The sequence below is a fragment of the Protopterus annectens genome, chromosome 2.part1 (genome assembly GCF_019279795.1).
Source record: "Protopterus annectens isolate FY-2018-M chromosome 2.part1, PAN1.0, whole genome shotgun sequence".
NCBI classification, from domain to species: domain Eukaryota; kingdom Metazoa; phylum Chordata; order Ceratodontiformes; family Protopteridae; genus Protopterus; species Protopterus annectens.
The window spans coordinates 632,084,608-632,100,560 of record NC_056729.1 but is presented as its reverse complement, the minus strand read 5'-3'; the positions used below and the strand labels follow the sequence as shown (position 1 = coordinate 632,100,560).

General features: G+C 39.9%; 1 protein-coding gene across 1 annotated transcript in view; it reads left to right on the top strand.

Annotated features, from left to right (window-relative positions):
• Positions 1 to 15,953, top strand: part of LOC122794891 (L-gulonolactone oxidase-like) — a 1,553,580-nt gene that overhangs the window by 344,354 nt on the left and 1,193,273 nt on the right. The window contains exon 4 of the mRNA XM_044063489.1: positions 13,565 to 13,659. Within this exon, the coding sequence (XP_043919424.1) occupies positions 13,565 to 13,659 (95 nt within the window). The remainder of the gene's footprint in view (positions 1 to 13,564; positions 13,660 to 15,953) is intronic.

Genomic DNA, 15,953 nt, shown 5'->3' with positions numbered 1-15,953 from the left:
CCATTTCATGAACTTCAAGACAATCTGATGAGTTGGTTCAGATGGAACAATAATTAGTCATACTAACATTAAATTAAGATCCCAAGGATGACCCACCTGAATTCTAGTAGTCTTCATAAGCTAAACTCCTTTCAAAATTTTTTTCTCATAAGACTGTATTGAAAGAGGGGGATCCATAGCTGGAAATGTCAAATGGTCAACAAATGAATCTTTCTAGAGGTGAAAGATAGGCCATAGCATAGTAATTTCCTCACATAATGTAGAAACAAAGAACACTAACCTTGAATGGGTGCTGTTTCATTTTTTTTGGCACATACTGGACAACCTTTTGACTTTACTAATAAATGATTTTCTAGTAGCAGGGTCTTTTGCCCCCTTTAATACCTGCTACCCGTCCTCATAGAAAGGTGTCAGAAAAGTATAAAAATTCTAAGATCCAAGCAGTTAGTTATATATATTATGCTCAGGATCTATTAAACACCCCTGGATTTTCTGAGTAAGTCCAGTCTGTGAGGAGATTGTGGTAATTGCCCCTGGTCATTCTGAAAGAAGGGAACACCAATGTTGCCTTGGTCAGAAGAGAGAAACCACAATGATATTTTGAAAGTCCTTCTGAACTTCTATATAGAGAGTAAGAACTTGCTTGTTTATGTACCATATCACTGTGCTGTTGTCCAAAAACATTTGTATGGGTTCCAGGAACCAAAAAGGGAGACAAAGAATTGATAACATTTATAAGTGCCAATATATCTAATATTTTTTTGTGTTTTGGTCTGTCTTGTCTGCAGCAAAGACCATGTTCTTTTAATCCCATAGACACTGCCCCCAAGCAAGGGATGTGGTGTCTATAGTGACCAACTATATCTGAGCAAGTGCAGAGAATGGAAGATCTGGATTTTGAAACATATGGTATCCCTGCAAAAAATGTCACAAACCACAAAACTGGAAAGTGAACTGTCAGCAAAAGGATACACTGAAACCATACAATTACAGGTACCAATGTATCTTTGTCATGTGGAGTCTTGCAACAGCTATCATAAGAATCTTAGCTGTGACAATGCACAGAATCCTGATGAAGTTTCCTTGTTGAGACTATAATCAAAGCAGAAAAATGACAAGTCTAGATAGAAGTCTATCTAACCTGTGGAAGAAAAGCTCTTGAAGTGTGTCTGAGGGACACCAAGGAAAATAATCATGTGAGAATTAGTTTAACAAAACACCTCTTTGATTGAGAGTTTCCCAGTGCTTGGCTTGTATACCTGTGATGTACAGACCTTGAATTGCTTCTAAATCCATCTGTGGATCTACACAGCTGATATAAGTATATATTTTTTTTTGCACTGTCTCAGTGCTATTGAACAGTTCTGCACTGCTTTTATTGATTTGGTTGAAATTATCACTGTTTTTCAGTCTGCACTTGTTAAAGAAATTATATATGTTTGTTACTATAATACTCTAAGGTTGTTTTAAAAGTGCTCTGATATTTCCAAACCTCCTCTAATACTGCAAAAGCTGTTTTGAGTTTGCCAAAATATGTCTGAGTTTTGAAAGTTTTTCTGTGTTTATAGATGTTCTCCTATGTTTGTGCACATTTTTCTGTATTTGGGAACATTTCTCAGGGTCTGTGAACTTATTTCTAAGGAGTCCTGAGACTGCAGAAGTTTTACCTTTTGTTGCAAAGTATTTGTTACTGTACCTGAGCTTAAATCTAGTTTGTTTTACATTAAGAGGGTTTTATTCTGCACAATGGTGGGAGAAGAGGACTGATTCAAACCATATGAGTTGGGAAATACTGGTGGAAGGCTTATTGTGTTTGCGATGCAAAAACACGGTTACTTGTTCCTTGTATATAAACAAACCTCTCCAGTTTAAAATCCTCTATAGGAAATGCTCTCCTTAGTCTTCCACTTTTTATAGCTGTTCAAAGAGCTGCCTGTTTGTACAGAGGGCAGCACCACTGCAGGTCATCTTATAGTTCATTACTAAACACTCTCAATTAGACCTTTAAGTGACTCTCCCCTACTCCTTCCCATCTACTAAGGATCTGGAATAATAGATAAGTGCATTCTTGTCATCTCTGTTTCTAGTCTGGTGGATATAGGCATCCTGAGGCAGTGTAGAACTGCCTCATGTTCACTGACAACCATTTAATTTTAGAAGTGACAAACACAGACTATGAGAGATGTAAATACACAATGTCATTAGAGGCAAAGGTCTCCCATACACACAAGCATAATCCAAACAAGTTTGTCAGTGTTACATCCAATACACTCACTACCAGCACTAAGGAACAAACACATAGACCCACATATGTGGAGGTACTCAGTTGTAATTTACCCAAATCTCCAAGACCATCATAGTAGCCCAACTTTCAGGCTCATAAAGCAACACAGCCAAACATTCTAGTTATTGAGGATTCCATTGTAAGACATACTTATGCTAAGCTAAACAAGGAGACGATCACAGTGAGCTTGTCTGTCAGGACCCAGGATTCACTAGATCACACATGAACTTAGGTCTTTAAACCACAAGTACCAGTATGGCATGGTAATAGTCTATGTGGGCATAACTGATGCAAGATGTACCTCACTGGACTATATGAAGAGAGGCATGATGGAGCTCACTGAATATGTGTCCCAGGTGGGTATGTCTCTATCCTTCAGTAGCATCCTACCTTCACCAATGATGATACCGCAGAACCAGCAAATTGATTGAATTTAACAATTGGCTTAGTTTCTGGATACGCAACAAGGGGATCCAAAATCTGCCAGCCTGGGGAAACATGACTGTCAAACCACAATGCTTTGGCTGAGATGGCTTGCACTTGTCACTACTTGGCGTCTGGATACCGGCAAAGACTTAATGCCTTTTTTTAGGCTGTGCCAAGTTGTTAAAACCTACAACATAAAAAAAAATCACTCATTACTACCTAAAGGTACTGCTGCTCAATGCTAGGAGTTGAAACAAAAAATAAACTCCCTGGAAGCACTCTTCAGCCTGGAGAATGTTGACATATGTGCAGTCACAGAACCATAGAAAGAACACCAGCTATCAAAGGCTACAGTGCCTTTCATACATTACAGTGCCCCTCAGCTCAGGATAAAACAAATGGAGGATGTGTCTCGGAAGTATACTGCTAGACTGCTCCAACAACATGACTTGCCTGAGATGCACCTTACCCAGCTAACCATAGGTGTGTCCTCCTATCATATCCTTGCTAGTTACAGGTTCCTAAAATGGGTCTGGAAATCTGCACCACCTACTTAAACTTACTGGAGTCTCTTAACATTCAGCCTAACACCATATTTATGGGTGACTTCAATTATTCCTCCATAAACTTGTAGATGTATATGACCCATAATTCACTTGCTCAGAGGTTTTTGGACTTTGTCAGTGCAAACACCCTGGAGCAAGTAGTTTGTTCCCCAACTACAGGTATAAATTTCTTAGACCTGGTACTCTAAACATGGGGGGATTCTACTTCCTCCAGTGCATTATCTCCTCCCTGGTAAGATCTGATGAAAAAATGAAATCCTTTAGTATTAAAACTCACCTAGAACCCCCATCACTCCAAACCTATTAAGAACTTTGCTAAGGCCAATAACCTCAAACTAAGTGACAACTTATTGAACTTCCAAGTCCCCCTAAACTCATATGACACTGAAGCCATCTCTGAGCTGTAGACAAAAGCAACCACATTTATAGCTGTATAGAGGAGGCAGTACCTGCCTGAGTCAAACCTATGATTACTGGCAAAAATAAACAACCCTGGTGGAACCCTAGCATAAATAAGTCATTCAACAAAAGGAAAAAAAAATCCTTTTTAAAGCCAAGAAGGAACAGATAAAACAGTGCAAAATGACACACACCAGTCTAAACAAAAAAAATAGAGAGCTGGTCAAATATACCAAAACAAACTATGAGGCAAAAATAGCCACACAAGTAAAATGTAACCATATGATTTTTTTTTTAATTATGTTCATAACCTTAAGGGAAATTCTCAGCAATGTGCCCAGTTAACCTTGAGCAGCAACACTTACATCCATCCTGAAACAATAGAAAATCTGTTGGCTGACAAGGGTCACTAGAAACCATCTTTAACCACAGCCTCCTCTGGACTGCTTTGTCCCAGAGGAATGGAGGACTTCAGCAGTTGTCTCTCTGTATGAGGGGGACCCATCAATTGACCCAGGGAATTACAGACCCTTAATCACTTGACCAGTCTTATCTGCAAGGCCATGGAAAGACTTATCATGGACCTGATCAATAGTGACATAGGAACTCTCCAAACACTACACCAAACTCGATTTGGCTTTGTCAAAGAGGGGGGGGGGGTCTTGCATACTCAATCTATTGGACTTCTTCAAGATAGTCAGCAGTGCCATGGATCAGGGTAAAATGACACACATCACTTATTTAGACCTGACCAAAGCTTTTTGCACAATCACCCACTTAGGGAACCAATAAGAAACCAGTTACTAGCTGTGTCGCACAGGGCTCAGTGTTGAGACGCCTCATGCTTAGTATATACTTCTCTGATGTGAAGGCCAATGTTGAAGACCTCTGCCTCACCAGGATCACTGGTGACTGTAAGCTGGGAGTAATCACTGCATTCCCCAAATGATGTTCATATCCTACAAACAGGCCTAAAAATGACAAACACCTGATGTGAAATGTATAGTTTGAGACTAAATGCTAAAAAATGCATAATGATACCCTTCAATAAATCAAATATCCCTGCAAATTATAATATTGATAGCGTATCCCTAAAAGTAGACCCAGTGGTGAGGGACCTAGGAACACAAATAGATAGTAACTTAAACTTTGATCATCAGGTAGCTATAGTAGTGTGGAAATCCTTCTGTATGGCTCAATTTATAAGTAAAGGCATGGCATCAAGATTAAAGGAAGTCATAGTGCCATTGTACTTGGCCCTCATCAGGCCCATAATCAAATACAATGCTCCCTCCTGCATGTACCTAACCAGGTACATAAACTAATTGGGCCGGAACACTAAAGGCGGAGGCATGTCCATATTCATTAAGGATATCCACACCTCCAGGCTACTTGCTCAGCATAATGCATCCAAGATTATCCAAGTGCAACTAACTCTGGGCAAGACTGCAATCCAAATTGTAGCTTGCTACAGATCCCCCACCATACCCCAGGATTCCCACTCCTTATTTCTTGATGCACTGGAAAATATTAGGGTACAACCTAACACCCTAATAATGGGTGATTTCAACTACCCCACCATTAACTGGAAAACTACTCATGCACCAACTCTTGTGCTCAATGTTTTCTGGAATTCATAAATTTCAATGCCTTGGATCAACTTATCCACACCCCCACCAGGGGCAGCAATATCCTAGACCTGGTCATTACCAACATGGGCAACCATTGTTCCACACCAGAGGTCAATTCCTCATTGGTCAGATCCGAACACAAGCAAATCACCCTAGACATCCACATCCCACCCCACCCCCATTAGGGAAACCACCATAAAAAATTTCTCCAAAGCCAACTTCATGCTTCTTAAGACAGAAGTGGCAAACTTCATGACATCCATGCTGACGTACAATAGAGGTATGACTGCTGAATCCTATACAATTGCACTTTATAAGCACTTACAAGAGTACATGGATCGTGCAGTCCCTAACAGAACCAAGATGCTATCCTCCAAAAAAAGGAAGCCAATCTGGTGGTCCCCTGCTATAAACAAATTCTACAACAGAAGAAAGAAACTGTTGTAAAAAAAGAGTAAAATCCCATGATTGGAGGAACTCCATGGTCAGCCTCAGTAAAAAGCTGAAATCCCTCATAAAATCCTCCAAAGCTAGTTACAAAAACAAAATCAGCACTGATTCTAAAGACAGCCACAAAGCATTCTAGAGCTATGTCAAGAATCTCAATGGCAACACTCTGATCTTCTCTGAGTTATAGCACAATGGCACTAAATATACAGAACCAACTGATATTGCCAACATCCTGGCAGATAGGTTCAGTGCTAACTTTACCCCTCTCTCATCTCCTAAAGGGCCAATCTCTATACTGGTAAAATGCAAAGTTCTTGTAATCACAGCTGCACAGGTAAAAAACACACTCTCCAAAGCCAAGAACACAACATCCATGGGACCTGACAACATCCCAGGCTGCGTTCTACATGAACTACAGAACGAACTGGCACCCCACCTAAGTACCATGTTCAATCATAGCCTCACCTCAGGCTTTGTGCCCACTGAATGGTGCACAGCAACGGCTATCCCACTCCACAAAGGGGGAGCCATCATGGACCCCGGGAAAAAACACCCTATTAGCCTGACGAGCCTGGTCTGCAAAGCTATGGAACGTATCATCATGGAACTTATAAACAAAGACATTGGTAATCTCCAAACGCTGGACCCTACCCAGTTTGGGTTTGTAAAAGGCAGATCATGTCTCCTAAACCTGATAGACTTCTTTGAAGCGGTCACCAAAGCCATAGATGAGGGTAAGGTGGTTCACACAACCTATCTAGATCTCACCAAGGCTTTTGACACCATCCCACACTGGAATTATAGATAAACTCACTAAACTAGGTATAAATCCTAATGTCACAAGATGGGTTGCCAACTGGCTCACTGACAGAACCTACACTGTGAAAGTAGCAGACTCTAAATCCAACTTCAGACCAGTGACAAGTGGAGTACCACAGGGTTCAGTCCTAGGTCCTCTCCTGTTTGGTATCTACTTCTTTGAAGTACAGGCTAACACAGAAGGTCTTTGGCTAACAAAGTTCACAGATGACTGCAAACTAGGAGCCATAATCAAAACTCCTAACAATGTGGACATCCTACAAAACAGCCTCACTGAGACAGGTGCCTGGTGTCAAAGCCATGGCCTCAAGCTTAATGCCAAAAAATGCATTGTCATCCCTTTCGGTAAAAACTCTGTACCCATGAACTACCAACATAGGGGGTAGTCTACTTAACACTGAAAGTATGATAAGAGACCTTGGGACACAGGTGGACAGTAGTCACTCCTTTGATAATCACATCGGCACATTAGTCAGGAAATCCTTCTACGTGGCACACCTCATCACAAAAGGTTTCCCATCAAGGAAAAAAGAAGTCATTGTTCCCCTGATCTCATCACTCATTAGACGCATTATAGAGTACAATGCCCCTTTTGGTATCTACCTCACAAGACATTGACAGCAACTGGAAAGGCCACAGAAATACCTCACAAAAAGGACTACCAACCTCAAACAGATGCCCTACGTACACCATCTCAAAAAACTCCAGCTTTACTCTGTCACATATTGCCTACTCAGAGGTGATCTCTGCCTAACATACAAAGCTATGTCAAACCCAGAGCTGTTGGACATGCTCCACGTAAATAAATCCCAATCCCTCCAAGCTACATGCTCTAGGGACCTAAACCTTGTCATCACAATAAACAGAACATGCTGGAGGGATAGATTCCTGTCCCAGAGAGACTTCCCATACTCTGGAATAAACTACCTATCTATATCAAACAAAATCCTCCTTAGCACTCTTCAAGAAAAATCTTGATGATCGGATGGGAGATAGGAAATTCATCCTGGGGATCACTTCTGTGGCTCTGCTTGACAGGGGCACAGGAAAATAATTGTCTTGGGTGGCAAAAGCCAGGGCACCATTTGGCTAGGCTTATAAAGGTCCTAGGGCCAATCGCCTAGTAACTACCTATGAACCTATGGAGTCATCCAGGCATACCTCTCAACTGTACAGGTTTTCACATAATTTCCAGATTTTTGTCTCATATTTTTTGGTCTTTTCCCTCTTAAAACTTTGGTTTTCTAACAAATCATTGCCATGTTATTGAGGACTGAAGTAAAAAAATAATGATAAACTTCTGAGTTCCAGACTTCATTCTCTTCTGAAAATTAATGCTATCAACTTTCTAAGTTTGCAAGAGCAATATTTAAAAATAATCCTGATTTTTGGGCCTTTGTCCCCCCATTATTTATGGTTTTGTCCATATTTCTTGCTCTAAGAGGTTGACAGGTATGTCTAGAGGTTTCACACTAAAAAAAAAATACAAAGGATAAGGCACATGTTTTATGCAGACTGACTAAATGCCCTCTTTACTCCATTTCATATTGTTTATGGAGAGGGGACTTCTGCCTGACCTAGAAGAAATACCCGGATCCAGGCCTGATAAAAATACCGGATATTTGCAAGGAAAATTATACAAGGGTTACACATTCCATGGACCTATACTTTATTTGTGACTCTAACAAAACATGCTGGGGAGACAGATTCATATCCCAAAGGCCACCTCTTCTATGGAGTAACCTTCTCATCTTTGTAAAGCAAAACCCATCCCTCACTCTCTTCAAAATGAATTTGGATAAATGAATGGGGAATCATAAATTCACTCCTGGGGTACTGCTCATGTCCCTTATGGACAGAGGTAGTCTGTAAAATGACTCAGGGCTCCAACACCAAAAGTCACAATACCCTGATACTACTCCGTCCAATATATGTGGAATTAAGATATAATATTTTTATATCCTGGGTATTATTGGCTAGGCTTGTAAAGGCTCTTGTGCCATTAGCCTAGTAACCACCTACCAACCTATGAACCTGTAAATTCTGCTGGAAACCTAGTCTGTGTAGAATATCTGTTATCCCAGTTACAGACTACTGTCACTTTGATAAACATTCTGCAAAGAGATGCCAGTCTTCTAAATAAGCAAAAATGTGAACGCCAAAGTGTCTTCAGCAGGCTATCATGCAGTATAGACACTTTGTATATACCCTTGTACCAGAGGATAGACCAAAGTATAATGAAGAGTAACCGATAATGTGACCGAGACTCAAAAACCTTAGAAACTTCTGACAAATGGATCTAGGAATGTGAAGAAATGCGTTCTTTGAAAAATCTACGTTTACAAAAAAAACTCAGAAGGAAATTAAGGGATAACATTTAGAACGTCCCCTGGATATTGCAGTACAATATTTTAATGCCAAATTCCTAGGGATTTTAAACCAACTAACCCCACTGAAAACAATAAGAATGCAAAGTAATCCTGCTCCCTGGTTAAACAAAGCCACAAAAATCTTACTCAAGACTAGAGACAAAGCATGGTTAACTTGGCAAAAATACAAAACTCCCGAAACTAGACAAAGCTTTGCTGTGCTCAGAAATAAAGCAAAAAACAGGTCAGGTTGGACAAGACAAACCACTATATTTCCCTACAAAGGAAACATAACAACAATCCCCAGAAATTCTGGCTGCAGTGAACAACATCCTCCAGCCTGGAAAAGTCACCACACCACCCCCAGATATTAAAGATACTGATTCACATATAGCCTCTAGTTTCCATAACTACTTTACCTCTTCAATACTGAACTTGGTAAGTGCAATATCACCTACAACCCAACCTCACCCCTTAAGCTAACAGATTAACTCCACTCTCTTCACACTAACCCCAGTACCAACATCTACCATTCAAAATTTCTTAGCTAAACTCAAACCTACCACCCTAGCTGCCGACAGTCTTCCAGCTAAATATCTACAAATTGCATCCAAGGCCATCACCTACCCCATCTCCCTACTTATTAACAGATCTATTGCCCTGCATACTATTCCTTCATTATGGAAAACCTCATATATCATCCCCCTCCATAAGGGAGGCCCATCTACTGACCTCTCCAACTACTGTCCCATTGCAATCCTATCACCTCTCTCAAAAATTCTAGAAGAATGTATCCACCACCAACTCCTTACCCACCTGCTAACCAACAACCTTCTAACTAAAACCCAACATGGATTCCGACCTTCTCATAGCACCATCACTGCCCTAATTAACTTTTCCAATACCATAACCTCGCACAGGAACCAAGGAAAGCTGGTCTCTGCCACCTTCTTAGACCTATCCAAGGCATTTGATACAGTTTCCCACAACAAACTCCTCACCTGTCTACCAGAACTCAGCCTTGATGACCCCCACTCTACAATGGTTTAACAGTTACCTAAACAACCGGTCACAATATGTCAAATGGGGGAACTCCCTATCCCCCCCCCACTCCCTGTCACATGTGGTGTCCCACAAGGTTCAATCCTTGGCCCTCTTCTCTTCAACAAATTTACAAATAATCTCCACCTAGCTACCACTAAAGCCAACATTGTCCAGTATGTGGATGACACTACCCTAATCTGCTCAGCAACAAACATCCAATTACTTCAAAGTAAAGCCCAAGAATCCTTCACTGAGGTAGAGAACTGGCTAAACAACTACAAACTAATACTAAAACCCCAAAAAACACAGCTAATAATATTTCACCCAACCAAACACTGCAACGCCACCTTTACCATCATGTCTACCAATGGCACCCTCATCACTCCAGTAACTGAGGCTAATCTCTTAGGCATCACTATTGATCATCAACTTAAATACAACAAGCACATATCCCAAACTATCTCTAAAGTCCATAAAAAAACTAGGTTGCCTATATCATTGCAAACTATTCCTAACTCCTGAGACTAGAACAACAATAGCCAGAACTCATCTCTTATCAACACTACTTTATGCCTCTCCAGTTCTCACCAATATTAACAAAACCAACCTGAACAAACTCTCTACATGCTACAATAAAATAGCTAGGTTCACTGCCAATAAAAGATCACATTCCCACCATTGCCTATCCCTAACTATACTGCACTGGTTAGAATTTCCAAACCTCCTACGCTACCACCAACTGATCATAGCTCATCAAATTCTCTTCCATCCAGAGAAGTGCCCTGCCCTTGCTGACATGCTAAACTTTCACAACTCTAAAAGGGAGCTACGTTCATGTATCAAAAACCTGACTGAAGTTAATCCATGCAATAACGGTTCTGGGGAGGCCTTATTCTCCCATGATGTTGCCAAAGCATGGAACACCCTCCCACCTGAACTCAGGCTACAAAGTCACACAGGCACCTTCAAAGGCCTTCTTAAATTACACCTCAATACTAACCCTCTCTGCAACTGCAAAGATCCCCCCTTGAAGACCCACTTTTCCATATGTAAGTGACCCGTTGAAGCCTTTAATGCATACACTATAGTCTCTCCTGAAATGTACTTTTTGTATATATTGTAAATAATGGTACTACTCCTGAGTATCTTATTGTTCTACATAATTGTTTTTTGTACTTCATTGTTTCTCTTATCTTATATACCAGTTTTATTGTTATCTAAAGCATGTATGTACACTTTGAAGCTTTTCTCCCCAGGACTCCACTGAAAAAGGACACATGATGTCCAGTTGGACTTATCCTGGTAAAATAAATGTTAAATAAATAAAATAATAAATAAAAGTAAAAAAAAAGTGACTTTTCTATTTAAAAGCATGTTTAAAAGTCATGATAGTCAATAAAAACACTTTTTCCCAGATTTAAATTCTTGTTTTATAGAAAAAAGTTCAATTTTGTGATGTTAGCTGACCTACAACCATACATAGATTACCAAGGAGCACTCTCTGTGTCAGCAACAAAGTTCTGAAGGGCCTGACTTTTTGTAAGCTCAGCTTAAGCTGACTAATGGTTTGGCTGCATGGAAGGTACCTTAAAGCTTCTGAAATTGAGCTGTTATATCCTTGATAGGATATGACCCATACATCTCAGACTTGCAGCAGTGATGCATATGAAGAACACAGCATTATAGCAAGAGATCATAACTTAACTAATAATGATGAGATTTTATTTTGAGTAAATGTTTATAACATGAGGAACTGGACCGACTATATCTTTACTTTGCTCATTAATAGGCTGATATTCATAATAATTTGTGGAAATGTGATAGGAGTATCCCTGATATTTATGAATTAGCACAGCAAAGGCACAATTTATAGAGGTCATATATACTGAAGTGAAAGGCCTTAGGTATAAGGAGATGCAAATGAGAGATTTTGTAAAGAGGCTTATGCTAATGAGGTATTCTTGCAATTCATTCATGTAGTACACACATCCCTAGTTAAATATGATGCTTCACTGTTCATGTCAGAGTTCTAATCCATGAACTTGCCCTCAGCTAATCCTTCACTAGTTTGTTCAGATATGCAGAAGAACCAAAATGAAAAACTTCTCCCACTGATCACTTCAGCAATATATCCAAGTATGCACAAGCACCAAAATGAAACATTTACCCAAGCTATCCCTTCTAGTAGTATGTCCAAGAATGCAAAAACACCAAAATGAAACAATTCTCCCACAGATACCTTCAGCAATATGTCCAAGTTTGCACAGACAACAAAATGAAACATTTCCTCACCCATCCCTTCAGCAGTATGTCCAAGTAAGCACACGCAGTAAAATGAAACATTTTTCCAATGACTCCTATAGTAGTCTGAACATGTAGGCACAAACACATCCTTGACATCAAAATAAAACATTTTCCCCAACCAGTCCTTCAGTGGTCTGCTCATGTATGCACAGTCATTTCCCTTACATCAGAATGAAACATTTCCCCCAATGACCCCTTCAGTAGTCTGCGCATGTATGGACAAGCACATCCTTGTCATTAGATGAAACCTTTGCCTTTTTCTTGCATCGCTGTATTTTTCTGTTACATTTTGTTTTACTGGCATACATTTAGGGCAATTTACACATTTGATATGCAAATAAGTTCACTATGGATTAATCTCTATGAATCCTACTGTTACATAAACGTGTAATACCCCTTATCTGTATTTAAGCTGCCCCCTATTGCTTATGCTTTAAGCATATTAAGCTTTTGTAATAGAGAGGCATGTTTATAAAGAGGCCTATCCTACACGTCAAGGGTTGGCATATCCACACTGAACCTGTGAAAATGTGAAGCCCTGGACTATGAACACCAACCTTAAAATATGCCTTCTCTTTTTAATCATATTACTGGAGATTTGTACATTTCAGAATGAAATGTACAGCATATTTTTTATCTTATAGCTTTTCCAAAAATGACTGTAGGTTTAAGGTTTAAAGGTTTAAAGGTTGACGAGTTACTGGATGCTACTGAGCATGCATAGTTACATCAAATTATTAGGTTAAAGGCTACAAGACATCCGAGATTAAATTTGTTAATTATTTTTGCAGTTTTAAAAGGAAGGAGTCTAACATACCGATTAGTAATATCTTTATCATGCAGCAATTTCAATTGTAATACAAATTGTCATACATTGCTGTGTTATAATTGTATCTATGTTGAATCACATTTGTGTGAAAGCATTAGTATATTTTTACACTTTTGCAATTACAGAATCTCTTCAGATTTGATAGTGTCTGCATTTGAATTGAGTTGTTGGCATTCAGTCCTGCAGTGTGTGTGTGTGTGTGTGTGTGTGTGTGTGTGTGTGTGTGTGTGTGTGTGTGTGTGTGTGTGTGTGTGTGTGTGTGTGTGTGTGTGTGTGCGCGCGTGTGTGAATACATGTAAAGGTTGGCATTTTATTCTAAGATAGATCAGAATATACATAAATAAATACAAACTTAGTGAATTGCTTTAATGTCATAATAAATGCAAAACTTCCTCCCTCTAATGATCTTTTTGTGTATTAATTTCATACTGATTTATTTTTAGATTGATAAAGAAAAACGACAGGTGACATTTGAAGCAGGGTTATTACTGACTCAGCTAAATGAAGAGTTATTCAGACATGGCTTGGCCCTCACCAAGTAAGTTTATAAATTTAGTTTCTTTGCTTGGTCTCTTTGAAAAATATTTGCAGATTCCTGATATGAAATATTTTAAAGTAGAACTCATTAAAGTATTGCATACAAATTTACAAGGAGAGTGAATTGCTGTAAATAACAAATGCACATAAAACAGAAAACTTTTTTTCATGATGGCATGAATTTCTGTATTGCTAATGCCTCTGATTACTTCACATAGTTAGTTTTATTTTCTAATTTGCTATATCCAAAATGAGCTAACTGGGATCTCATGATGTGAGATTTCACTTTATAGAAGAAGTTTATGTCTCTCTAATGTTATTTTATAAAGACAAAAATGCCTTGTAATAAATTTAGTATCACTTACTGTGATATGCTCTCTTAATTTACCACTAATACTTTAGGAGTACTTTGGTTTCCTTCCTTTTTAGTGTCAAAATCAGTTCATATTTTTAATTTCTTTGCATCTTTTGATTTCTATTAGTGACTATCTCTAACACAGGGCCAGATTCACGATGGCTTGCACGGAGTCTAAGAGTAGAGTAAGACTCCATGCAGCCATCATGTCCAACAAGCGATCCAGTAACAGCCTGCAGGGGCGTGCAAGAGTGCTCCTAAAACGGTTCTTACACGGACAGGGCTGGGTTATGCAAATTACCTCAATTGCAGGTGAAAGGCATGCAAATGAGGTAGATTTGCGATTCAGGAAATCCGAACCTGTCTGAGTAAGAGCAGTGTTATCTGCAGAAATGTACTCAGTTGACAGCTGAGTACCATTTTGCAAATAGCAAAATGGAGCCGTGACAGCTCCAAATAAAGGTTGCATCCAGAGCAGGAAGCATGCCAATGTCCAAATATACAGCCAATGGCAATGTTTCCTGATGCAATATGAAAAAAAAATAATTTATTTTTTTTCTCCGATTTCCAATGTTTAAGCGTAGCTCAGCTCCGCGCAAATGGGCTGCGCTCTAAAAACCAGAAAAATAAAAATTAAAACCCACAAATGTGGATTTTATTTAAATTGTTAATTAACAATGCAAGGGAATGGTAGGCTGAAGACAAAATGGCCACCTAGTAGAGGTTGCTAAGGGGGGAAGCACAGTCTAAGAGATGTAACCAAACATTAGTAGGCAATCCTATGCAAAGGAGGGTTAGGATAGTGAATCGCAGGTTTACATAGCAAATGAGCACAGTCAGTGGAGTGTAGGAGTAGGATAAGGGGAGTAACAGAGTAGAAGATAGGTGACATCATGAGTGGGGTATGTATGAAAGAAGGGAAGCTCATTGGAGCAAAGTGGCATGTGTCAGCTGTCATTTACACATCATTGAAAGAGGTGTGTCAAGAGGTAGGCTAGGTAAAGGCAAGAAATGGAAGGTGTATGCCATGAATAACACCAAAGTTTCTTGCTGAGCGGGTATGCGCGTGTGTGCATGCCTGTAAACCTGAGTAAGACAGTGTGTGCGTGTGTAAGCGTGATTGCGCGCGTTTAAGCCGGAGTAAGCATGTATAAGGCAGTTTAAAGTATTGTAAGTGCATTTGCACTGGTGTGCACGTGTTTTAACCTAAATAACCAAGTTGTAGTCCATGTAAGCATGTGTGCGTGCATGTGAGCTGCTGTGAGCATGTTTGCACTTGTGTGCGTGGCGCTGCCCCCCCCCCTGAGGAAACTGAAAGAAAATAGGAAGCACAACAAATAGTAGGAAGCTACCAGGGAGTACTAGCAGAGCTAGCAGGTGAAAACAATCAGAATCAGGAAATTACACAGGCAGTACACTAGCCCAGCCCAGCCTAGCACTTAAAACTCTGCAAACAACAGTCCATTATGTTTCTCACAAGAGACACTGCAGTAAGCTAATAGAAGTGAAAACTGAAAAAGCTTTAATGAGACAAAGAAATGTTAGGGGCTGCCATTGCTGTTATAAGGTGACATATGCAACATGCTGAGGGTGGTGACAATGGAAATGCTGCTGGACAACCCACAGTGAGGAGACAGAGAAGAGTGTACAGGCCCAGGGTAACCTACCAGGGGTTACATGAGCTGGAGATAGTGGAGCGCTATAGAATGGACAGAGACCTCCTGCAGCAAATTGTTGAGCTGTGCAGGCCACGCCTCAGAAACAGAACCAACAGAGAGGAACCCATCCCAGTGGAAACCAAGGTATGTGTTGGCCTAAGAATATTAGCAACAGGTACCTTCCAGAGATCAACTGGTGATATGATGGGGATGTCACAGGCATCAGCATCTAGGCTACTGCACCAGTTCCTGGATGCCATGTCAGCACATGTCGGTGATCAT